At 38.7% G+C, this 25685-nt stretch overlaps 1 protein-coding gene and 1 non-coding gene across 2 annotated transcripts; one reads left to right on the forward strand and one right to left on the reverse strand.

Moving 5' to 3' along the window:
* The first annotated feature begins 4108 nt into the window (after positions 1 to 4108).
* On the forward strand, positions 4109 to 4189 carry TRNAL-AAG (transfer RNA leucine (anticodon AAG)). Its single transcript has one exon. It is a non-coding gene; the product is annotated as a tRNA-Leu (tRNA).
* Positions 4190 to 4237: 48 nt separating this feature from the next.
* On the reverse strand, positions 4238 to 6488 carry LOC111921860 (protein NUCLEAR FUSION DEFECTIVE 4). The gene is made up of 2 exons (XM_023917437.3): positions 6100 to 6488; positions 4238 to 5918 (listed from the first exon to the last, which is right to left on the reverse strand). Exons 1-2 carry the CDS (start codon positions 6433 to 6435, stop codon positions 4491 to 4493), a joined length of 1764 nt encoding a protein of 587 aa, XP_023773205.1. The 5' UTR covers positions 6436 to 6488; the 3' UTR covers positions 4238 to 4490.
* Between the last annotated feature and the right edge of the window lie 19197 nt (positions 6489 to 25685).

The following is a 25685-nucleotide window of genomic DNA, read 5'->3' on the forward strand; positions in this document are numbered from 1 at the left end:
TGCATATCGGGCCTACAATGTGACTGGTCCGCCCGCACCGGGCCTTCAGTCCACCTGGTCCACCCTCTGAGTCTAGCCATGTATATCGAGTCTACAGTGTGATTGGTCCGCCCGCAGCGGGCCTTCAGTCGGCCTGGTCCACTCTCCGAGCCTCGACACGGCTGGTCCGCCCTCTTGGGGCCTTCAGCCTATCTAGACCGCTCGCTGGGCCTTCGGGATATCCGGTCCGCCCTGGGTATGTTGGCCTACAGCACAAAGCAGGACCCGCCTCAACCCAACCCCAGTCAAACAACCATGTGCACATAAAATAGTTAATCACATAACAATCCTCAGCCAAACAAACGAATCTATCAGATCATGCAACATAGCAACATCCTAACCAGGATACCGACCTAACCGGTCACTATCATAACATTACCCTACATATCAGGATACTGACCTTAACCAGGTCACTAACATAACACCATCCTAAAGCCAGGATGCAGATCTAGCAACTCAAGCATATCAAACAAATACCTGGATTCCCATCCGATAAAGGGCCGAACTTGGTGCCGTAGACCCTGTTGATATAGTGAGGATAACTCACCTTGCAACTGCTGAATCGAACTACGAAAACACTGACCCGAAGCACTGCTCCAAACTCCAACACCTGATGCCATCAATGGACCAAGACATAAATACTCAAAATACCATAACACCCCTGAAGGTCAAACAGGTCAAAGTCAAAGTCCTGGCCAAATTCAACCTTTCTGATTGACTCTACTCACCGAGTCAAACCGTCGACTCGCCGAGTTCTCATACTCAAAAAACTCTCATAGCACGACTTAATTCGCCGAGTTGCCACAAGACTCGTCGAGTCCAACGATCTCTGAGTCCCATCCTGCCCAACTCACTGAGTCGCCAACCGACTCACTATCCAAAACTTTAACCAAAAGAGGTTGGGGTTCAGCGTCATGACTTGCCGAGTCCAAGAACAGACTCGCCGAGTCCACGACAATCTTCATTAGACTCGCCGAGTTGTTCTTCAACTCGTCGAGTCCAAGCTCATCATCATATGACTCGCCGAGTCACCCATGCGACTCGCCGAGTTACTACGTGACTCAAAGTCTGATCCCTAGCCCGACTCGCCGAGTCATCTCCCAGACTCGCCGAGTCCATACGTGCATTCCCATAATCTCGAGTCACAGAGCTATACCTTTGCTCCAAACAATAGATCTGGGTCTCTAGAGTCCATTAGCAACATAAAGTTGCTACCTTTACATGCTCCATGTCCCATAATACTAAAAACCAAGCTAGAAAGGAACTTAACTCTTGGGGAATGACTTTTGTATAACAACCAAAGGAGCTTTCTGCAACTTTGATCCAAATAGAGCTCATATATGGAGTTTCAACTCCATATCTAACTTATACACCAAGATCTTATCATAACATCTCCAAACAAACTCTAAAACTCCATGAAAGATGGATCTAGAAAGGAGAAGGCCAAGGATAACGATTCATTACCTCCAAAACGACCTCCTTCTGAAGAGTAATATGAATCTCCACAAATCCCCTTGATCCAAGCTTCTTGATCTCCAAGATCTATTCACAAAACACTTTTCTAAGCTCCAATTTGCTTCCAAGGGCTCTCACTCACGATTCTAGGGTTTCTGGATCTCAAAGGGGGCTAAGGGAGTTGAGGGGAGGACATTAAGTCCTTTAAATAGGGTGCAACCCTGAAGATTAGGGTTTTTCCTCGTCCAACACTGACTCGTCGAGTCCAGCCGCCGACTCGTCGAGTCAGGCCACTTACCCCGTGCCTGACACCCGTTTCGACTCGACGAGTCAAGAGACTTACTCGCCGAGTCCCTTCCTTTATTTTCACTTAGCACCCTTCAACTTCTTGCTTCTGAACTTGAGATGTTACATTTTGGTTCTACAAAATCTCGTTAACCGGTTCCAGAGTTTTTCGGGTCTGGGTCTACCGATATGGGTTTTGACCCACTCTCATCCCAATATGGAGCATATAGTTGCCGAATTTAACACCCTTTTACTATTTTCTTTCTCTTCTTTTTCCCAACCGAATGAACGGTTTAATTTTCAATTATTTCTTATATATATATATATATATATATATATATATATATATATATATATATATATATATATATATATATATATATATATATATATATATATATATATATATATATATATATATATATATATATATAAAACAACCTAAACACTTTCAAATTTTCAATATGTTTTACATATACAATGTATTCCGTTAACTCTCCAAACAACCACATTTCTTTCAACACATCGACTAGAAAATTATCGGTTACCACCAACAACTCGACGACATATTCATTGAAGGATGCTTCAGTGACATTTGTCTGTCCCCTAAGTGTTACCTTATATTTGTTATATTATGTTAGTTTTCTTGTCATGCCAATGGGGTAGTATCATACTTCAATTCTTCCACCAACTATTTTCACAAACGTTCAACATTTTAAGGAAATCGTTCTAAAAACTCAACTTCATTCCTAACTCAATTCAATATTTTAATGAAATCGTTTAAAAACCCAATTTCAATCCTATCTCAAAGAGAGAAAATATAAAAGTAAAAAAGAAAAAATAATATTCAATTAATGAAATTGTAAGTTTTCAAGCTAAATTAAATTTGTTTTAAAGAATAAAAAATTGAAGTACGACACTATTCCGTTGGTGACAAGAAAATTAGCGTAATATGACAAATAGATAATGACTTTAAAAGGTAATATATTTTTCGATTTGTACACATTTAGTCATTGAGTTTTTTTTTTGTCGATATTTACCCTTTAACTTTTTTAATTGTACACATGTAGTCCTTACGACCAACTACTTCATTTAAGCCTAAAAAATGACTTAAAAGCAATGTTGCAGAAGTCGGCCTTGGCGGCCGATTAATCGGCGATTAATCGTTTGACGACCTTGAATCGATTACGATTAGGGTGTTTGGCGGAAATTGGTCAAAAGCGGTCAAACTCAGGCTTGGTGGTCCTTGTCGCCCTTGGCGGTCATAGGCGAGAAATATTTAAAAAATTCAAAAAAAAATAATTTTCAAATATTACATCAAAATTTTAAATTTTTAAAATTTTAAGCTTTCAAAATTTAAAATATTATACTAAAATTTTTAAAATTTCAAAATTTTAAAATTTCAAATTTCCAAATACTTAATTTTTAGAAAACATATACAAATCGAAAAATATATTATTATTTTCAGTCATTATCAATCTAACAAATATAAGTTAACACTTACATGAGAGACAAATGTGAGAACATGTGACTATTCCATTTAACCCAAGGCATCTTATGGTTGCTCGTGTTGTTATTTCGTTTGTAGGTTAATTTTATGACGTATGATTAGCCATATAATAATAAATATATAGGAGGATACATTTGTTTGGCTGAGTCTGAGGGGCTGTTTGTTTTTTTTGTGAAGAGCTGCACAACCACTTTTGTCTGCGCCGCGCAGACAACGCGTAGACATATGCCATCGCAGAGTGTTTGTTTTTTGGAAGTGCGCCGACCAAAAAATGTCTGCGCGAGGTCTTCCTGGCGCAGACATGGGCCACTGTCTTTAAAGGTCTTCAGACCTCAGTTTAACCAAAAAAAAAAAAAAATACCACAAGTTTTTTTTTTCTTTCTCTTTTTGCTGAAAACGCAATTTTAATCTTTATGACATGAAATTAAGTTTGAAAAATTAATTTATTTCAACAGCTGCAGACGTTAAAATAAACAGTCTTCTTACTGCTGACTGCAGATATGGTCCGCAAACTGCAGAAAGCAAACAACACCTCCTGAGTCTGTTTGTGACTTCGTGGGAAATGGGAAATGGCATATTATGATACTATTATTTAATACCTATGACCATTTGTAGATTCACATACGTAATTAGCGTAATAAAAATATATTTTATCCTTTGATTTATTCTCTTTCTATTTCACAACGTGGCAGTGATATGTATATGGTTTCCTTAATTCCTTTCACCATTTAGCCTTTTTTTCCCTATAAAACAAAGCTAACTTGATAAGTCGGAAGCATTTAACTTAGAATACTATATATCTCGTAATTATAAAGCAAAGTCGAGATGGCCGAGTTGGTCTAAGGCGCCAGATTAAGGTTCTGGTCCGAAAGGGCGTGGGTTCAAATCCCACTCTCGACAATTTCGTTTTTTTAACTTCAAAAGCAAATTGCTAATCCTAATGAAAGCCTTGTTACTTTTTCATGTGCGTCCAACTTATTGACCGCTTTCAAATGCAAAGCACCACATCATTTCTGCACACATGTTCAGCTAAAACAACACATATATTTTAAATGTTATTTTCTTAAAGATTTTTAGCATGAAAGATGGTGTAGAACAAAATTTAATGAAAATAATACAACAAAGAACAAACTAAACCCCAATAACTAATTTTGTAATGACGTTTTGATGTTTTTGAAACAAAGGCAGCCATGGGGATGCTTCAACCTCGGGTTTTCCCATATAAATGCTGGTAGACAACCTTAGTTCGACGCACCAGTATCATACTTAAAACAACTGCTATGACACACAATGCAGACATGATAATATAAGTCGTACAAAAGCATACGGACCCCTCGCACTTCAAAGGCTCATCCCCAACAAAAAGCTTATCAAAACGTTGATTCCTGTGTTGAGCTTGCTTCTCTGCTTCCTTGTCATATATAGAACTGGCAAGGACACCGGAGAAGACTAGTGAACCCGCAGGGTTGGCTAGTGTCATAAAATTGTATAAAGCACCAAACTTTTTCAACCCAAAAAGCTCAGATGTAGCGGCGGGGACAACAGCCCAATGGGCACCATAGCCTACACCGATTAACAATGTACCAATGTACATTGCACCGGGCCAACCCATGGCAAAGAATAAATGACCAATCGCCATCACCGCCTGCGCAACCGCCATTGCTACAGGTCGTGGATAAGCATACTCCCTCACCACGATCTCTGAGAAATACCCCCCACCAACACGACCTAAAAAGTTCCAGATGCTGATCATGGAAACAAATATGTGTGGTTTCTCGTACCCCAAAGACTGACTCATCTGACCTAAATTATCAATCACGGTCAACCCAGAACCAGACCCTAGTAACAGCGACCAGAAGATTAGCCAGAAATCTGCTTTCACCAGAGCCTGTGTCAGGGTGAAGTCTTCCCCTCTATGTGGTCCTCTTCTTCTCTTCACCCTAACAGCTCCTCTTGCGGCTGCTTGGGCTAACTTTGCTTGTAGTTGAGCAAGTCTTTTTTGTCTCTCTGAAGCAGGAAGCAGGTCGACCTCTTGAGGCTTTTCGTCTTCCAGTTCGCTAAATATAAAATCGTTAGGATCTGGTTCGGATTCGGGTTTTGCAGGTTCATTACTGGTTCTTGGTGAGGCTAGAAGAGATTCTTCTTTTGGGTCGAGCGGGTCACGGGAAAGCGTCATTTGTATTGGGATCATGATTGGTGCGATTACCAGCAAGAACAAAACCAGAGTGAAAATTCGAACTATGGTCTGGTTCAGATCTAATAAATCCTCCACAAGCATAACCCCCATGAGATACGCAGCTAAAATGAGGCATACGCAATAAATAAACGAGAAACTTGATCCATCCAGTGATCGGAGTTGTTTGTGGCCTCCGACTGGGCGGACGATAAACATAAGAGATATAACCACCATGGATGGTCCAACTGCAACCATGAATATGAGTGAGGCGCGATCAGGCCAATTGATGGATGCGTATATCTGAGTCAAAATTGCACCACCCAACCCTGCAAATCCCTTTAGTATTCCGACGACTGGTCCACGGCTTCTCGGGAAGTTTTGAACGCATGCCACTAGTGCCACTGTGTTGAAGTAGGTCTCGCCATTGGTTCCGACAAATATGAGAATGCACATCTGCATGCATGCATATCATTAAACATCATTTTCAAGAGTAGCATATATCAATCGAGCCAAAATGCATAGCAAATTAGCAATGTGCATGGTTTTAAACGATTCCAATTTTTTTTATTTATTTATTTATTTATTTATTTTTTTTTTTTTTTTGGGGTAAAAATTAAAAAAAACCGATACTTACAACCCATAACGGTAACGTTGGTACTCTGTGGGTGGCGATGAGCCAGACCCAACCATAACCAATGAAGTTCTTAATGGCGCCAACAAGAAGGGCAGCCCATAAGGGCAATATCTCCGACAGAGTTCCGGCCAAAAACCCAACACTATCCCCAAGATCTTTAGCAACACCCAACCTTGCGATCTGCCTTTGATTGTAGTTTAAGGAGCTCTTAATCACCGGGGATAAACTTCCGAACAAGTATCCGATGCCGGCGCATGATTGTACCCACATTGCCACCACAAATACAAGCCATCGGTTATTGAAGAACATAACCATGAATTCCTTAACCTTAGCCATTATGGATGATTTGAAAAAACGAAAGATTGGTTCATCTGTTTGGATTTGAAAGATGTATTTAGAGGTATATGAATTGAAGCATATGGTTTTGTTTTTGCCTGTGATCACCGTCTCTTTTTCATACGGAGTAGGATTTTTGGGATTTTTGGTTTAATGGGGGCTGAGCGTAGAATCTGGTGGAGCGATAATATAGCCGACGATATTTGGAAATCCAAATTCCGTGAGTTCCAAATCTATTGTGTATTAAACTATCAAGCTTCACATAACATGATAATATTGCGATTTTCGTTTATATGTTAACGCTTTAAATAGTTAACTAATCAAATTACTTTTGTTAGATATTGTGTAAACTTAAAAACTCATTCAAACCATTCAATTTCATAGATATCCATGAAAATTTCCATATCCGATTATAGATATTTACAAATTTATGTATATTAATGTTTTGTAATAACTAATAGTGGAAATGTGGGATAATCACGAAAATTATTAAATTACCACTTTACTAGTAACATGCAGCAAGTTGATCATTATTTTAACAAACGGACAAATTGACCCATAAATTCGAAACTTGGAGGGTTTTGAAATTCATTAGAAGTTTAAAACTCAATACTCCATGGTTGTATATTAAAGTGTTAAGCATTTTAAAAACTGTTACTTAATTAATTTCAAAACTCATTATTTTAATAAGGGAATTGATTCGTACATAACAATTTTTTTCCATACACAACAATTTGTGCATTAAAGTATTGTATTGTACAACTCCATAAAACATGAATTGTTGTGTATGGATAAAAATTGTTGTCTACGAATCACTTTCCTTTTAACAAACTCCCGTCTATATTGTCCTCTACTGTCCGCATTTGGTGTTTGTGGGGCGTAGACCGTTGACCCGTTGATTTTGACCTTTGACTGATGATTTTTTTAACCATCTTGACTTTGGTCAGATTTTGATGAATTTGAGTATTTGATTAATGATTGGTCTTGGATTGGTATTAGGTAGTTTGTGTTAGGTGTTCCGTTTGTAGGGACTAGGGACTGCTGTTGAGTTTTTGTTGCTTGATTCATGAGATTTTTCATTATATTATATGTGGCATTATATGTCCAACGTGTTGTAGCATGCCTATGTTCTGTTAGCAGCGATGATGTGATAGACTAGAATAGTCTTGTTTTAGAATATATGACAGATTGTTTGATTGAGGTTTATATTAATATTAACGGATCATTGAGTGAATGCCCTATGGGTCCTACGTAATTAAAATTAGATAACATGAGAACTCTTGAGCTGACCTTATTTCATGGCCCTTGTCCGGTTAATTGCTCTTGGGTAGGAACATATGTTTGACTGACATGGGAAAAGCGGATTCCATATCTTTATTACTAGTTTTGTCTGGCAGTGGAAGTATAGTCATCCGCAACAAGAGAGAGACACAACGCGGTCGAGTGCCCAACTCTTTCATTCTTCGCGGTTGAGTCATCAGTGATCGTAAGAGAAGTGGCCTAGTTTATCGGATATCAGATTCCGTGCCTTTACCACTTAGCTTTGAAGTTGAATGCCAAATAAATAGGATAAGGCTTGGGCCAAGACGCCTTAAGTCATCGGGTGAAGCACCTGCAGATAGGGCACCTCTTTCTCTTTTTCTTTGCCGGGAAGTAAGTAAAGATAGATTCCCTTAACTATGGTTCACCTTAAGCTTTCAAGCTCAACCTAGTTGTTCGGATATAAGACTTTCAGTCAAGAAGCAATCCCTCTACCTCTTCTACTATGTGAACGAAGACTGTGTCAAGTGAAGTTTCAACTAGGAATTCGTTAGCTCACCTCAGCCAAATCATCAAAACTCTCACAATAAGGTACAAAAGTTTCTTCGACAGTAGCTGCAGTTTATCCAATAGAAAATGTCGTTGTAGCTGTAGTCGCAGTAGGGGAAAGTTAATCATACCTAGTTCAGTCTCCAGGTTCAATAGATGCCATGCCTATTTATTCCTAGTTAAAGCTGGAAAACAAGGTCTATCACTCCAAGTGAGCTTGCCCTAGCATCTCTGTCAAGTGAATTCAAAACAATTAGAAAAAAAGTCCGTCTGAGAATGTAGTAAGAAGGTATCTATACCAGGCATCTCCGCGAAAGTCTAATTATCAAGTAGTTCAAACAAGAGAGGCAAGCGCCTTATATATAGGGCACTAGCGCTTCGTTGAATCTTTGCAAAAATGATGACACGTGTTAGCTTATATATTGTTATTATCGGTAAAAAAAAATTAGTTGAATTCTCTACATGAGGTTTAGCCAAGGTTAACTAGGTATTCACATTTAATATGAGAATGCCATGAGGAATACAAAATATATATATATATATATATATATATATATATATATATATATATATATATATATATAAAATATGTTCAATGTTGTACCTTTGTTTTTTATTTGTTCTTTTGAGAAAAACATAGTGGGTGAGCTATTCTCGTTTGAGCTCTCAAGAATGATAGTCTTTTTCTTTTTATCTTTATTATCAATTTATTTATTTTATTTTTTGATTTTGGAAGATCATGAAAAGATACATTGGCCCTTCACGGTTTTTCTTGTTGGTATTTGTAGTATTACGATTTGCATCAAATAACTTGATTTCATTAGTATACAGTGTTCATTAATATTTAGGAACAAATATTTTAAATATGAAGCATTAAACATTTTTAGAATGTTATTTGAACAATTATTCAGAATGTTAGAACATTTATGCTAATATGAGTTTTAATAATAACTCAACATCTATAATCAGAATACTTTTGAGCTACCTATAGAGTTCATCTAGATGCAAATCTTTTCACGATTTTATATATTCTACATAAATCAGACACATTGATGTAGGTCTAAATGATATGTTTATAATATTATATTTCATTATGCGGTGAGTTTCAGAGATAACTGTACATGTAACGACCCAAAAATCCAAGGTAAAAATTTCATTCTTATTATAACCAAAACACTATTGTAACTTTGTTTAAGACATTGAAAAATATTTCAATTAAAAAAATATCAGAGTTTAATCCCAAAGATCACGTATTGCGGAAAACACGGGTGTATGCGTTGCGAAAATCCCGAGCTCTTTCAATTGAAAACTGGAGTACCTGAAACAAAAACTGAAAACCGTAAGCACAAAGCTTAGTGAGCTCCCCAGAGCCACATACCATACATATAAAACGATCCATACATGTCATACATAACCACGAGCCATACATACCGTTCGTATATCATAATCAATAAAGGTGTTATGTGTTGCGCACAGTCTTGCCATTATGCCACGAGCCACCTCGTGGTCTTTCTTGCCAAGCCGGGGGCCACAACCCTAGGTCTTACAGACAAGTGCCAGGAGCCACCTCCGGGTTTTCCATGTAAGCATCACAAAGACAAATAGCATACAGTCTACAACTACTTGACTAATAATCGCCAGAGTTCAAACTCTTGTCTTTCATACAGTGTGTCAGGAGCCACCTCCTGGTCTTTCATGCATAATGCCAATGGCTAATCCCCGGATCTTCCTATAATACAAAAACCCAATGGGATGGCATTAGTGCCTTCGACCCATACAAACAGTGAGGAGACTCACCTCGAATGCTAAAGCTCACTGCACAAAACCTTAGTTGTTAACCTGATGACTTCCCAAACTATGAATACCCAAACAACATCCAATTAGCAACTGAAATCCAAACCATGATCCATAATCCAAACTTGGGGTAAAATGACCATTTTACCCCTGGCCCATCAAGCCTCACAACCAAGGCCCAAGCTCAAAATCAACAAGGCCTAAAACTATAAGATCTGTAAAAGTCCACAAATGGCCTAATTTTCCAAATTGGGCCCAATCCCATATGGGTCTTATCCTAAGCCCATATTTCCCTCGAATACAATTAAGGTTACCACAAACACCTCTTGGGACAAACTTGGTCAAAAAAATTAGTCAAAAGTCAACATCAACCCCCCGAGTTGACTCAACTCGTTGAGTTATCTGATAACTCGTCGAGTTTCCATTAAGCAGAAAATCACAATATTTCGATCCAATTCGCCGAGTTTCCCTTTAACTCGTTGAGTTCCTCCTTTTTCAACAAAATCTGGACTAACCCAACCCAACTCGCCGAGTTCCCTTAAGAGCTCGTCGAGTACTTCGATTAGCCAACCTACTTAATGCATTAAGCCACTATTCTTCAAACCGAAGCCCTATCTTCCAGATCTAGACTGATAATACGTCTAGAAGGGTAAAGTTTCCAACTTTACCCATTAAGAACCACCCCAAAGGCATAAAGCTCAAATCCTAATCCTAAAAGGCTTATGTCTTAATCAAAAAACCATCATATCTTCCAGATAGAACCCATGAACACAGATCTGGGCCTTAAAGACCAAAAGGTCACGTAAAGTCTTCAACTTTACTCACATGCAAGGCTAGAGGGAACTTAAAAGCTTAATAGAGACCATAATAAGGGCATAATGGATTCATGGAGCCCTTAAGACCATAAAGTTGGCACCTTTATGCCACAAGAGCTCCATAGAACCATAGATCTGAAAGGGTTTGTCCAAATGGGACGTCCAACTCCCAACAACCACTCCATTTGGACCAAAACATGAAAAAGTAGCCTAAGAAGGAGATCTATGAATTCACAAAGCAAGATTGAGACCTTTTACTAGAAAAGTGTCAAAAATGAAGTAAGGATTCAATATCTAGCAGCTCCTTCTTGTATCACCAACTCTCACTAAGCTTCCTTTCCTTCCAATGGCTTCAAACACACCACCAAAGCACTCAAAATGGCTTACAACACTCAAAAATGCCATAGAGTTTCCAGGTTAGGGTTTAGGACAATGGTGGCTGGAAATGAGGCCAACATGTGGGGTTTAAGTTGTTTAAATAGGGTACAAAACCCCGAAATTAGGGTTTCCTAAACCACGTCTAACTTGTCCAGTTGGTCTTCAAAAATACGCGCGACCAATACTTCCAACATGTTGAGTTTCCTCCTCCAAACTCGCCGAGTTGGCCTTAAGAAATAAGGTTTTTATTTCCATAATTGACCTTCTAGATTTCAGAAGTTACAACTCTCCCCCACTTAAGTTAGATTTCGTCCTCGAAATTGCTCCTTATTAACACTCATATCAAAATAATCAACCTAATGATCATGATCGGAAATTATGCGCATAAAAATAACCTTCCCAATGTAATTGAAACCCAACCCGAAACTTTTATCCCAAAAATAAAACCCAAACCTTTTGAGATCCGAAATTTACAATGACCCGATTTCCTGATAAATCGCCCGTGCTAAAACAACCCAAGCCCTCTCTTAACGAATAGAAAACCAATCATAACCCTTCTAACTCTGTTCATACAACGACCTATCCCGATCTACTAAATCCATCATTAGGATAATGCTTCAATCCCGGTGAAGAACAAATCCTCAATATTTAGAGTAAAACCCAGTCCTATCTCCCCTGAATTCTAAAACCTACAATCTCAATGGCCTGACTCCCTGTCAGACCTTTCAGACCGAACCGCCACCAAGCCAACCCCATAGAGTTTCATACCAACAAAATGCTACAAAGGGGAAAACAAAATCACTGACCATATACAGTTACAAAACACTTATACTCAATCGAAGGGTCAGATAATCATTCGAGTAGAGGATTCACCCCTGCAACGGTTAAACTCAAACAAGAGCTGCGCAACAGGGTCAAATCAATTACTCTGAGATTAATTAATCCCACTGTGAGTGACTTAGTATCACCCAAACACCTAGAAACTTCTCATACAGATGAAAACCCAAATCGCTAACACTGCCCGAAACATAAAAACCTCCCAAAACATTGAAACTGCCCGGAACGTTAAAACTGCTCGAAACATTAAAACTACCCAAAATAGCAGGCTGCCTTCTGGCTGCTTTCCAAAATCCACTAAGACCTCCCTGGTCCCAATTCGTTAGCCAATCATTTGAAATATCGAGTTCCAGCCCGGTTGCTAAGCCAGAAGATTTCCATACAGTCGCCCCTCGCGACATTCTGACCGAAAGCCTTACATGCAATAACTACTCAAACCATCTCGACACTAACCCGATGCTAAGCAAAACACTATAGGACCAACTGTAGTCTTCCTTATACCCGATCTCACACGACCTACCATATCCTGATTCTAAATATGATCTGGCCCTCCCTTAGCCTGGCGAACTAACCCATCCTGGCCTAAACAATCCGAAGAAAATCATGAGCAAATCACAATTTTCCACATCCTCACCACTACACAAGGACCAATGAATGCTACGGGCCACCACACAGTTTTACAAAACGCCTACACTATCTGCTAACTAGTGAATGCTATGGGTCACCCCGTAGTCTTACAACACTTCAACTAACTGCTAACTAGTGAATGCTATAGGCTACCCTACAGTCTTACAACACTTCCACTATCCATAACCGTAACCGTAATCCAAAGCCTTACCGCTAATCTAATAATCCAAACGCCGCCCGGATTCAAGCACACACATAACCAAACTCCCAAACCGAACTCGAATCATGACTGGAACCCCACCCTAGGTTCCCCCTACCGAAGCCTGCTAGCTGACACCAAGAAAATGCGAAACCAATGTTGGAAAGTTTCCCAAACTTCCAACTCACGCAATCCTCAATCCAAACAACCACTTGGCCGCCCTTCACCCTGGGGAATGCGGAACTCACCCTAGTTCCATGACTGCTTCTGATCCTGAATACCTACACGATTCCCCCTCACTTAGGTTCGTCTAAGTCTTCACCATACATGAGAAACGAAGGATTCCCAATCCTTTTTACCCTCTAATAACCATACGGTAACATCCCAAAATTTTCAAATAAAAATTTCATTTTTAGATAACCAAAACATTCCCATAAATGTGAAATCTTAATAACAAGTATTTTCAAAATTCATAACATCAAATATTTTATTCAATATATCAGAGTGCCCCAAAATAAAATCGTCGGAGAGAGTGCACGTTGCGCCATTAAGTCGGTCCCTTTCCCTTAGGCTTTGAAGTACCTAAAACAAACAACAAACTATAAGCTAATGCTTAGTGAGTTCCCCAGAGCATACCCACACAATCCATATAATCACATAATCCATAATAGCTCTATAAGCTACACATAATACATAAGCAATGCATACAAACATATAAGAAAGCCATGGAAACCTTCCATGGTGTTATACCAAGTGCACTGGAAATACCACGTGGTCTTAACTATCTGCCATGGGAAACCCCACATGGTCTCTGCTAGCCGCCAATGGAACCCCCACGTGGTCTTGGCTACCTGCCGTGGGAACCTCCACACGGTCTTTACTAACCATAGAAATAACATACGATCTAAACATTTAAGCATACTAGGAAGCCATGGAAACCCTACAAGGACTTATACCAAATGCCATAGGAACCTCCTCATGGTCTTAATCCACTACCACAGGAACCCAAGGGGACTTCCATACAAATTTCATACCAACATATCAAATAATCAACTAATAATCCATATATCATGTAATGGGTCAGCCTTGGTGCCTTGGACCCATTGCTATGGTGAGAAGACTCACCTCTCAAGAGATGTTGAACTGATAACGTAAGTTCCAACTCGCAACTCCAACTCAACTGCCTACAACCACCATGTGACTAACTTTGTCAAAATCCCAAAATACCAAAAACATCCTCAAATTCAAACTTGGTCAACCATGGTCAAAGCCAAAGTCAACAGCCAAGGTCAACAGTCCATGTTGACCCAACCCGTCGAGTGCATCTAGCAAGTCATCGAGTTCCTTCAGTATTCAAAAACCGGGGAAAAAACCCTAACCAACTTGCCGAGTTATCATATCAACTCGCCGAGTTCACTGTGCATACCAAAAACGGAAAAACTCGATCCAACTTGTCGAGTGGCCAGGGAAAATTGTCGAGTTTTCCCCTGTCTTAACATATTCTGTCACACCCCAAAACCAAGAACGGCGGAAATGTTATGGGGCGGAGGACGTCATGTAAAGTATCACAACAGTGTAAAGTAGTAAACAAACAACAACATCATCCATTGCATTAATAGTAAAATTTTGATACAAGTGTGTTCTTTCATAGAATAAGACATGAAAATAAGTAATCAAAATAAAAGACGAGTCTTGACTGCTCCGTCTTCTCAAAACCTGGTCATCCTACCTGTCTACTGGTGACCTGAGAATACAAGTTATTTTGAAAGAGTTTATCATCATAAAGCTGGTGAATTCATAAGTACTTTAGTGTCATTGATTTGTAAAAACTTGTAATGAAAGACTTGTAATTGTTTGAGGAAAAGTTTGTATAAGTATAAAAAACCCTAGAAAATCCTATATTTCCTATTAGTAGTAAAAGTTGTCTTCTACCAAGACCCGACTGTTTTGAAGGTATGCTTCTTTGTAAGAATGACGGTTTTTCCCATGTATAACTATTATTATAAAAATATAGTCTACCTCATCGTTTAAGTGAATGTATCACAAAATAAAGGTAATAAGGAAAATAATATATTCATTTAAAATCATATCAAAATATATTCTACCTCATCGTTTATGTGAACGGGTCACAAAGTAAAGGTAATAAGGAAAATTGTATAATCCTTGAGAATGTATCCATTTGTCTAGGATAAACACGGCACGGTAAATCGCCGAACAGTACAACCGAGAACATCCGTAGATGAACACACCTACTGTAGCGAGCAACCAGGTGTAGGATGGTCAGTCCAGGAGTGTGTAGTAGTATCTCTTCATATAGTATGTAGTAGTGTCTCTTCATATAGTATGTAATAGTGTCTCTTCATATAGTATGTAATAATGTCTCTTCATATAGTATGTAATAGTGTCTCTTCATTTAGTGTGTATTAGAGTAGTGTATGTATTAGTGTAGTGTATGTATTGTTTATAGTATGCATTGACTCATGTATGAACTGAATCTTAGTGTGATTCCTTGTACTAGGAATAGTAAATAGTATCACCTAACTATACCTATTATAGTTACTGGTAATGTACGTGTATAACCAAAAGTATGCCTTTGCTACCCAAAGGTATTGAATTGACTGATAGAACTTTTATATCTATATATGTATACATAATATATAACTAATATTTAGATGACATTCGGACAAATAACCGATACCCTAAGGCCACATCCAAACAAGGAAAAGGAATTAAAGTGAGCTAGCAGTCCTATGTCCTTTAAACATTACTTATACAACTATACATATATAGGGATGCATTTGACAATATAAAAGTTTAAAAGAGGTTTTGTAAAACATTTGAAAAGTTTAGTAATAAGAATTGATGACTTTATGTCAAATTATAAAAGTGTTTAAAAACAGTTTGTTTGATATAAACAATTTAAAGTATAAGAAATCTTTTGTCTGAAACACAGTTTGAAATACATGAAAACCTTTGTTTGAAACACAGTTGTAACAGAGTTTGAAAGGAAAGATACAGTATGTAAGACATTTTGATAAAGAGTTTAACATGTAAAAATGTTTGAGAAAGTCTCTTCGAAGTAGTATGCTTGGTAAAACAGCTAAAAGCGTAGTAAATCCATTTGTGTACTAGTTATTAATCACATGTGATTGATATAATAACTAGTGTGATTCAACTTGTATCCCCCCATAAAAGCATTTAAAACATTTAAAACGTTAATTAAGGGGTATGAACTCACCTGTAGTGAGTAACTCGAATGAAAGATTGATATAGGATTGTTGGGTGTCAATTGGAGTCTTGAGCACAAACGAATCCTATTTAACATATAATTACACATATATGAATACATTTAATGTATATAACCACTAATGGTGATATGGACATGCCTTAGGGACATAAAAACACTTAGAACTAAGTGTTACCAACACATATGGTTGCACATAAGGGGTGTATGGTACTATATTGAAGTGTAAGGCCACAAAACCAAAGGTTTAGCGTGTGCGCGGCCAGAGTGTGCGGCTAGGGTGTGTGTGCGGCCGCACACTCCCTATGAAGTGTGCTAAAATGTATTTCCAAGCCTTAGAAATGTTCTAGGGAAGGTGTTTTGACCATTGCTTAGTCGGAATGGAAGTTTGTTGCTATTTTGGACCCTTAAAAGTGTGTGTGCGGTTACACTTGGTGTGTGCGGCCGTACACATGGTGTGTGCGGCCGTACACACTTGAAGATCATGTGAAAATGACGTTTTCATGCACAAATTCAAGGATCCTTAGCTTATATCAAGCTATTTCAAGTGTATACCAGATTTAGGGGCTTAAAAGTGCAATTATAGTCCATAAAGGTAGTGTGTGTTCTTGGTGTTCTTGAAGATTTAACACCAAGTAGGTGTTTTCATGGATCAAAGTAGAGGGGAAGGCTAGTTATGGTTGTGTATTAGCTAATCCAAGGATGAATCACTTACTTGTTTGAAGATTGGAGTGAAAAGTTGGATGTTACTTGAGAGGATTTCGAGTTACAACTTTGAAGGAGTGGTAAAAAGTGTTCAAAAATGACTATGGGTTATATTTATAGGTGGGAGTGTGTGGCTGGAGTGGGTGTGCGGCCGCACACACCTGTGTGTGGCTGTACACTCAAGTGTGCGACCACACACTCCAGGTGTTGGAGTGTTTGGCCCGATTTCGCTTGATATGCATCGTGTTATCCCATTTCTAGGCTCCTACCTTAGTTGTACTAGATTTAGAACAATCAAATAGACCCCAAACAGTGCTAAAAATTTAGAAAAATTAGGCTATCTTTGATAGATTTGAACAAGTGTATAGGATAGAAATTTTCGGGTTGTCACATCATCCCCCCGTTAGAGAGAATTTTGTCCCAAAATTAGAGTTAAACAAGGAAGTAGTAACAAATAATCAAGTAAAGGGATGAGGATATTTCAGTTTCGATTGATCCTCACGCTCCTAAGTGAATTCAGGTCCTCGCTTGGCGTTCCAGCGAACCTTCACTAATGGGATGCGGCTTTGCTTCGTCTGCTTGACCTCTCGGTCCATGGTCACTATGGTTCTTCCACGAAGTTGAGGCTCTCGTGGATCTCGATCTCGTCGAGTGGGATTACAAGAGTCCTAACGGAAAGACACTTTTTCAAGTTCGAGGTGTGAGAAGTAGAATGTACGTTGTTAAGTTCGTGGTTAGGTTGAGTTTGTAGGTCACAGGGCCGATTCTAGCAAGAATCTTGAAAGGCTCTATGTATATTGGATTTAGCCTCCTACTCTTTCCAAAGCGTATCAAGCCCTTCCAGGGTGGGACTTTCAAAGGAACGTGGTCTCCTCCTGGAATTCTAAAGGTTTCCATCTCTTGTCAGCGTAGCTTAGAAATTTGCGAATTCTGTAGGCGTCTTTGGTGCTGACCATTTCTTAATGGTTTTGATTTTTGGAAGGGTCCATATGAATTCCCACTTCACTAAAATTGTGTCTTAGGAATCTTGACTCTTCGAATCCAAAACTCGCATTTAGAGAACTTCACGTAGAGCTTTTATGATCGTAACGTTTCCAAAGTCTGACGTAGATGCTTTCTATGCCCTTTCTTACTACGAGAGTAGATAAGTATGTCATTTATAAGGATAATGACTAACTGATCCAAGTAAGAGCAGCATATTCTATTCATTAAGTCCATGAATACGGTGGGTGCATTGGTCTTATCCGAAAGGTATCACTACGGACTTGTAGTGTCCGTATCGTGTTCGGAAGGCCGTCCTTGAGATGTCCTCCTCTAACACTCGTAACTGGTGATACTCGGATCTCAGATCCATTTATGCGAGGCAGAGGGTAACGGTTCCTAATGGTAATCTTGTCGCGGTCTCTATAGTCGATGAACATACTAAACAATCCGTCTTTCCTCTTGACAAACTAGACGGGAGTTCCCCGGGGTGTGGAACTTGGTCTTACAAAGCCATTATTGAGCAGTTCGTTGAATTGACCAGAAAGTTGTTGCATCTCTGTAAGTGTTAGACTATAGGGCGATTTGGTTACAGGGGTAGCCCTTTCAACTAATCTGATTCCGAAGTTTATTCGCGTGGCAGAATGATCACTCGTAGTCTTGAGCAGTCTCCGTCCTAAAGTTCATATCGGAAGTCATACCTGGTTCATCAATCACAGTCTCGTTTACACGAGTCGTATGTAATTAAGATTGAAAAGGCAGTCAAATAAATGATTCTTCTTTAAGCTCACATCCAAACAAGGAAAAGAAGTTAAAGCGGAATCATCAATTCTAAGCCTGTAGAACCTAGATTATATACCACCCTTGCGTATACCTTCTTTAGCGATAGGTTAATCATATGGGTCTGCGGATTGAACTTGACATATTGTACGAGTGGTATTCCAGGGAGGTTTGCTGAGGTTTCTTCGGGAAGGACACAAAATGTAAGGTACTCTATGCATGAGTACCTCGGAGTTCAGAAATGACGGCTTCGCTAGAAAGGCAATTACGGAGAAAGAGATTTACGCACGAAACCAGTATTGTGAGGATTGAATTGACTCATGTTTTATGATAAAATAGGACTCACTCTAGATGATAAAGGCGTTACATACAAAACACAACAATGCAACTTTTAACAGAGTTTAGTACTTTAGATTAACTAAAAGACTACTGCTGCGAACAAGGTATACTACAAAAAGCAAGTACACGCAGCACGAGAGCCCCTTGACTGACGAGATCTCGCAAAAGATAAGACTCGAGTTGCACTAGTTTTTAACTGTTTATGAGTTTATTACAACGAAACGTCCTAGTTATTTCAACATGGGTCCAAAGTAGTCTCTCCTGCGGCAGTGATCCTTAGTATCTTTCCGTCTGCGCCAGAGTTCTTTGTTATTGGACAAGCCTTCTGGAGATGTCCTATCTCACTGCATAGGTGACATATCTGGCTAGTACCAACATCAGTGGTGGAAGTGATGTGTCGAGTCGGAGTTATGTGGACACAGTTGCTTTCTTTGTTTCTCCTTTTCGAACAATTCCTTTTAAAGTGTCCGATTTCACCGCAACCATAACGAGCCTAGTTGACTCTAATGTCAGGGACTTGAGTGATGGGTCGTGTTGGTGCTCCACAACTATGAGCATGGTGCCCTATTTTATGGCAATTGCAGCATTGTATTTAATGGCAAGCCCCCTTACGATGAAAGCTACACTTGTTACACTTCAGGAGTTTTCCCTCGTATGGCCTGATCGGTGCTGAAATGGCAGGGGTTGCCACTTGTTGCAGTTGCATGGCAAGTATTTGGGATCACTTGGGCTCTTTTTGGGCTTGATGCTTTCGTTTCCTATTCTTGGTTTTACGGCTTTGCAAGTCTGTGACTGTTATCATTTGTTGGCTCCCCGGATCGATACAACGATCAGAATTGTCAAACCCTTTGCTAGTCTTGTTTGTTTTTCCAAATGTGAGGTTTGCAAGGAAACCTGTCACAGCAGCTGTTACCACGGCTTGAAATATAGCGGCGTCGATATGAAGGATAGGGGTTTCGTTGCTCGGCTGTCTATTTCTGGGTGACGACATGATTTTGTTATACGGAAGAAAAGAAGTTCGTGAGTGATTATGGTTGAACCTAGATGTATTCCGATCATTCGTGTAAAGAGTAGAAGTATGTTCTCGAGGGTTTGACCTACATCCCAATGATGCAGTCCTAGTAAAGAGTAGAAGTAAGTTCATAGAATGGTCACAAGACGTTTGTTGTCGAAACCAAGGTACCATTGGTTGGTGGATAACATGATCCAACCTTTGAAAGAGAATTGGAAATGATCCATGAGCTAAATTACCATAGTTCAATAACTTGACTAGAGTAAGTTTCAGATAGAATTCTAACGATAGCAGGACGAAAGTATTTGAACAAAGAGTGACACAGAAACTAGCCGACTGTCAATATCGTTGATATTTAAGATGTAATAGGTTTGGGAAAATTGACCTTGTAGTAGGTCTTACATCATATCCGGAGTAGAAAAGTTTTGACAGCATAAAGGCCTAACTAAAAGTACTTGCAGTACAAGATAGTTACATAGAAAAGTGCTACATAGGACAAAGATAGGAAAACGATTCCTTAAAACAAGGATGGAAAGTAAAGCATCTCTTAATGGTGATGGTCATCCCTATGGTGAACCCTTAGTTCAGCCAGTTGACGTTCCATATCAAGCAGGTATCTTTCGTACACCCTCTGGCGTACTCGAAGCTCTATGACTTCAGCTCGAGTTTCAGCTAGTGCTTGCAGCAGGGCCTCATGGTATCTCTCAGATCTCTCACAAGCATTTCAAGGAGACTGGTGCGGATGGTATGCATTCCTGCATTGGAATCAACCTCTGCGATACGATGGAGAGCTGTCCTGCCCTGGATTTCATTTCGGGCAACTCTACGGACTAGGATTGGCAAAACTCTGTCTGCTGAGCCCCCTTCACTTAAGTTGTAGAAGCTTCGGTCTCCATTAAACAGAATATGTTGATCTTGCTCTTCGCTCCATGTTTCTAAGCATTCTACCCAAGGAGGCGTCGGGCCATGAAAAGCCAGACGAGGGTTAGGATTTGGAATGGGAGCTACCGAGGGTAGGTTCTCAACCTCAGGCTCGGAGTTAGCACCATCCGAAAAGCCTTCAGCATGGTGATCATCCAAAGGGATTGGATGATCATTTTCTGGCTCTTCTTCAAATTATCCATCATTGCCTTCGTTCGGAAGGTACAAGTCGCCTTGGGGATGGAGTCCAGCCATGTTATCTACACGAGAATTGGGGTAAAGAAATAATTACTAGACGTACTAACTAGATAATTATATGATAATCTTCATCAGTTACTTCAATACTTGTAAAGTGCATACCAGTTATATGTAATCAAAACAGGATAGGCCTTCGAGTAAGTGACCTTAACTCCAAATTCACAAGGAACAGGGGTAAAGAAAAAAATTCACAGATTTTAAGTCTATGTTATCCTAGTTACATATAACCTTAGTGTATCTACTTAGCAACAATTGACCTACTGATGAAGATCTTTTTAGTTCTCAACTAAGTAATTATAGTAACACAGGATACTCCTAATGTCTTCATTGTGGTAGCGTTGGTAAGGTTTTAGATTTCTTGCCATATCACAACTATTCTTGGGCATATGCTAATCACTCATCGGACCACCATAGTTGATCAGGCTATGCCACTCCTAGGACTGACCATACATCCTCGAGCTTACTTGTGATATTCAACAATTTTAATACTTTTGTTTTTGTCATTGTGACACTGATTTTAGTATGAATGCAGGTATGTATACTTAGTTAAAAATTTTATTATTTAAAAGTATAACTCTTGGTCAGAGTATTTTTAAATCCCATTGTATTTATAGTCTGTATATCTCTTATGGGTTGATATACTAAATTCACTATAAACAATGCTTTGATACCAATCTATCACACCTCAAAACCAACAACGGCGGAAACGTTCTGGGGCGGAGGATGTCATGTAAAGTATCACAACAGTGTAAAGTAGTAAACAAACAACAACATCATCCATTGCACTAATAGTAAAAATTTAATACAAGTGTGTTCTTTCATAGAATAAGACATGAAAATAAGTAATCAAAATAAAAGACGAGTCTTGACTGCTCCATCTTCTCAAAACCTGGTCATCCTACCTGTCTACTGATGACCTAAGAATACAAGTTATTTTCAAAGAGTTTATCAGCATAAAGCTGGTGAATTCATAAGTATTTTAGTGTCATTGATTTGTAAAAACTTGTAATGAAAGACTTGTAATTGTTTGAGGAAAAGTTTGTATAAGTATAAAAAACCCTAGAAAATCCTATATTTCCTATTAGTAGTAAAAGTTGTCTTCTACCAAGACCCGACTGTTTTGACGGTATGCTTCTTTGTAAGAATGACGGTTTTTCCCATGTATAACTATTATTATAAAAATATATTCTACCTCATCGTTTAAGTGAATGTATCACAAAATAAAGGTAATAAGGAAAATAATATATTCATTTGAAATCACATCAAAATATATTCTACCTCATCATTTATGTGAACGGGTCACAAAGTAAAGGTAATAAGGAAAATTGTATAATCCTTGAGAATGTATCCATTTGTCTAGGATAAACACGGCGCGGTAAATCGCCGAACAGTACAACCGAGAACATCCGTAGATGAACACACCTGCTGTAGCGAGCAGCCAGGTGTAGGATGGTCAGTCCAGGAGTGTGTAGTAGTATCTCTTCATATAGTATGTAATAGTGTCTCTTCATATAGTATGTAATAATGTCTCTTCATATAGTATGTAATAGTGTCTCTTCATTTAGTGTTTATTAAAGTAGTGTATGTATTAGTGTAGTGTATGTATTGTTTATATTATGCATTGACTCATGTATGAACTGAATCTTAGTGTGATTCCTTGTACTAGGAATAGTATCACCTAACTATACCTATTATAGTTACTGGTAATGTACGTGTATAACCGAAAGTATGCCTTTGCTAACCAAAGGTACTGAATTGATTGATAGAACTTTTATATCTATATATGTATACATAATATATAACTAATATTTAGATGACATTCGGACAAATAACCGATACCCTAAGGCCACATCCAAACAAGGAAAAGGAATTAAAGCGAGCTAGCAGTCCTAAGTCCTTTAAACATTACTAATACAACTATACATATATAAGGATGCATTTGACAATATAAAAGTTTAAAAGAGGTTTTGTAAAACATTTGAAAAGTTTAATAATAAGAATTGATGACTTTATGTCAAATTATAAAAGGGTTTAAAAATAGTTTGTTTGATAAAAATAGTTTAAAGTATAAGAAATCTTTTGTCTGAAACACAGTTTGAAATACATGAAAACCTTTGTTTGAAACACAGTTGTAACAGAGTTTGAAAGGAAAGATACAGTATGTAAGACATTTTGATAAAGAGTTTAACATGTAAAAATGTTTGAGAAAGTCTCTTCGAAGTAGTATGCTTGGTAAAACAGCTAAAAGCGTAGTAAATCCATTTGTGTACTAGTTATTAATCACATGTGATTGATATAATAACTAGTGTGATTCAACTTGTATCCCCCCATAAAAGCATTTAAAACATTTAAAACGTTAATTAAGGGGTATGAACTCACCTGTAGTGAGTAACTCGAATGAAAGATCGATATAGGATTGTTGGGTGTCAATTGGAGTCTTGAGCACAAACGAATCCTTTTTAACATATAATTACACATATATGAATACATTTAATGTATATAACCACTAATGGTGATAGGGACATGCCTTAGGGACATAAAAACACTTAGAACTAAGTGTTACCAACACATATGGTTGCACATAAGGGATGTATGGTACTATATTGAAGTGTAAGGCCACAAAACCAAAGGTATAGTGTGTGCGCGGCCAGAGTGTGCGGCTAGGGTGTGTGTGCTGCCGCACACTCCCAATGAAGTGTGACAACACGTATTTCCAAGTCTTAGAAATGTTCTAGGGAAGGTGTTTTGACCATTGCTTAGTCGGAATGGAAGTTTGTTGCTATTTTGGACCCTTAAAAGTGTGTGTGCGGTTACACTTGGTGTGTGCAGCCGTACACACTTGAAGATCATGTGAAAATGGAGTTTTCATGCATAAATTCAAGGATCCTTAGCTTATATCAAGCTATTTCAAGTGTATACCCGATTTAGGGGCTTAAAAGTGCAGTTATAGTGCATAAAGGTAGTGTGTGTTCTTGGTGTTCTTGAAGATTTAACACCAAGTAGGTGTTTTCATGGATCAAAGTAGAGGGGAAGGCTAGTTATGGTCGTGTATTAGCTAAACCAAGGATGAATCACTTACTTGTTTGAAGATTGGAGTGAAATGTTGGATGTTACTTGAGAGGATTTCGAGTTTCAGCTTTGAAGGAGTGGTAAAAAGTGCTCAAAAATGAATAAGGGTTATATTTATAAGTGGGAGTGTGTGGTTGGAGTGGGTGTGCGGCCGCACACACTTGTGTGTGGCCGTACACTCAAGTGTGCGGCCGCACACTCCATGTGTTGGAGTGCTTGGCCCGATTTCGCTTGATATGCATCGTGTCATCCCATTTCTAGGCTCCTACATTAATTGTAATAGGTTTAGAACACTCAAATAGACCCCAAACAGTGCTAAAAGTTAGCAAAACGAGGCTATCTTTGATAGATTTGAACAAGTGTACATGATAGAAAATTTCGGGTTGTCACATATTCAGTCCTTGCAGTCGAATCTCAAGCCCCAAACTACAAATCCAGTCCCTTAGGACTGAAATACCATGTAAAGTTGCAAACTTAATGTGCATGCAAGGCCTCAAGAGGATAAAATACTAAAACTAAGTTTTATACAAGGTTTATGGCATGAAGAAAGGCTAAGACTAGATAAAGTGAGCAACTTTATGTCCATGGAGGCCTAGAGGTGTCCTGATTGGAAACCATATCCTCATGACAAGTTCAAATCCGAGAATGACACCATTATGCACCAAAAATGACCATATACTTTCATAAGATGAGATCTAAGCAAATAAAGATCTAGGTAGCAACTTTATACCTCAAAATGGTTAGCAAAACAGAGTAGATCTCGAATCTACTGCTTCTCTCTTTACTCCACCCTCTTCAAGCTCCAAATTCCTTCACAACCACACCAAAATCAATCTCCAATGCTCTCTTACACTCAAGAAGGTATAAAGCGTGAACTTGGGTTTCTCTGGGTTGTAAGGATGATGAGGGAGGCTACAAATGAGCCATAAGTTCTTTATATAGGGTACAAAACTCAGAAAATTAGGGTTTTCGTTTCCAGTGTCTACTCGTCGAGTAGACCCTAAGTCCAGTCTCCAAAAAGACCTCTACTCGTCGAGTCGGGGCTCCCTAACTCAGTGAGTCCTAGTGCAAGATCCTAAAATTTTGGGAAATAAATGATACCTGAAACAAGCGTTACACATATCGCTGACAACCTGTGCTTACTCGTGCTAGTGTTCCATCAATAGCCAAACCCTAAAAGATCACACAACCTCTAAAGACTAGATGAACACTTTCCGAATCCTTGTGAAACTTGTGACATCCCCAATTTCACGTCCAAAAAAGACCGATTTGTTTATGCTTTGTTTTAAAATCAGAGTAATCTTTTAAAGAAAACAGTTGCGGAATTTTTCCCAAAACAAAATATGATAAGAATTTATCAAAACATTTCTTTAAAGAAATGTATTTTCATTAAATAACAAAATCTCGGGATGTCATGTTCCGATACAGACCAAAAGCATAAACAGTATAAAATAGACCTGTGACATCCCCATTTTCACGGCC

This window comes from Lactuca sativa, chromosome 4 (genome assembly GCF_002870075.4).
Source record: "Lactuca sativa cultivar Salinas chromosome 4, Lsat_Salinas_v11, whole genome shotgun sequence".
Classification (NCBI taxonomy): domain Eukaryota; kingdom Viridiplantae; phylum Streptophyta; class Magnoliopsida; order Asterales; family Asteraceae; genus Lactuca; species Lactuca sativa.

Bases quoted from the DNA above. Each gene is read 5' to 3' on its own strand.
- LOC111921860 (XM_023917437.3), bottom strand. From the start codon at position 6,435: ATGGCTAAGGTTAAGGAATTCATGGTTATGTTCTTCAATAACCGATGG. The intron at 5,919-6,099 runs GTAAGTATCGGT...GCATGCATGCAG, and splicing joins CAACGTTACCGTTATGGGTT to ATGTGCATTCTCATATTTGT.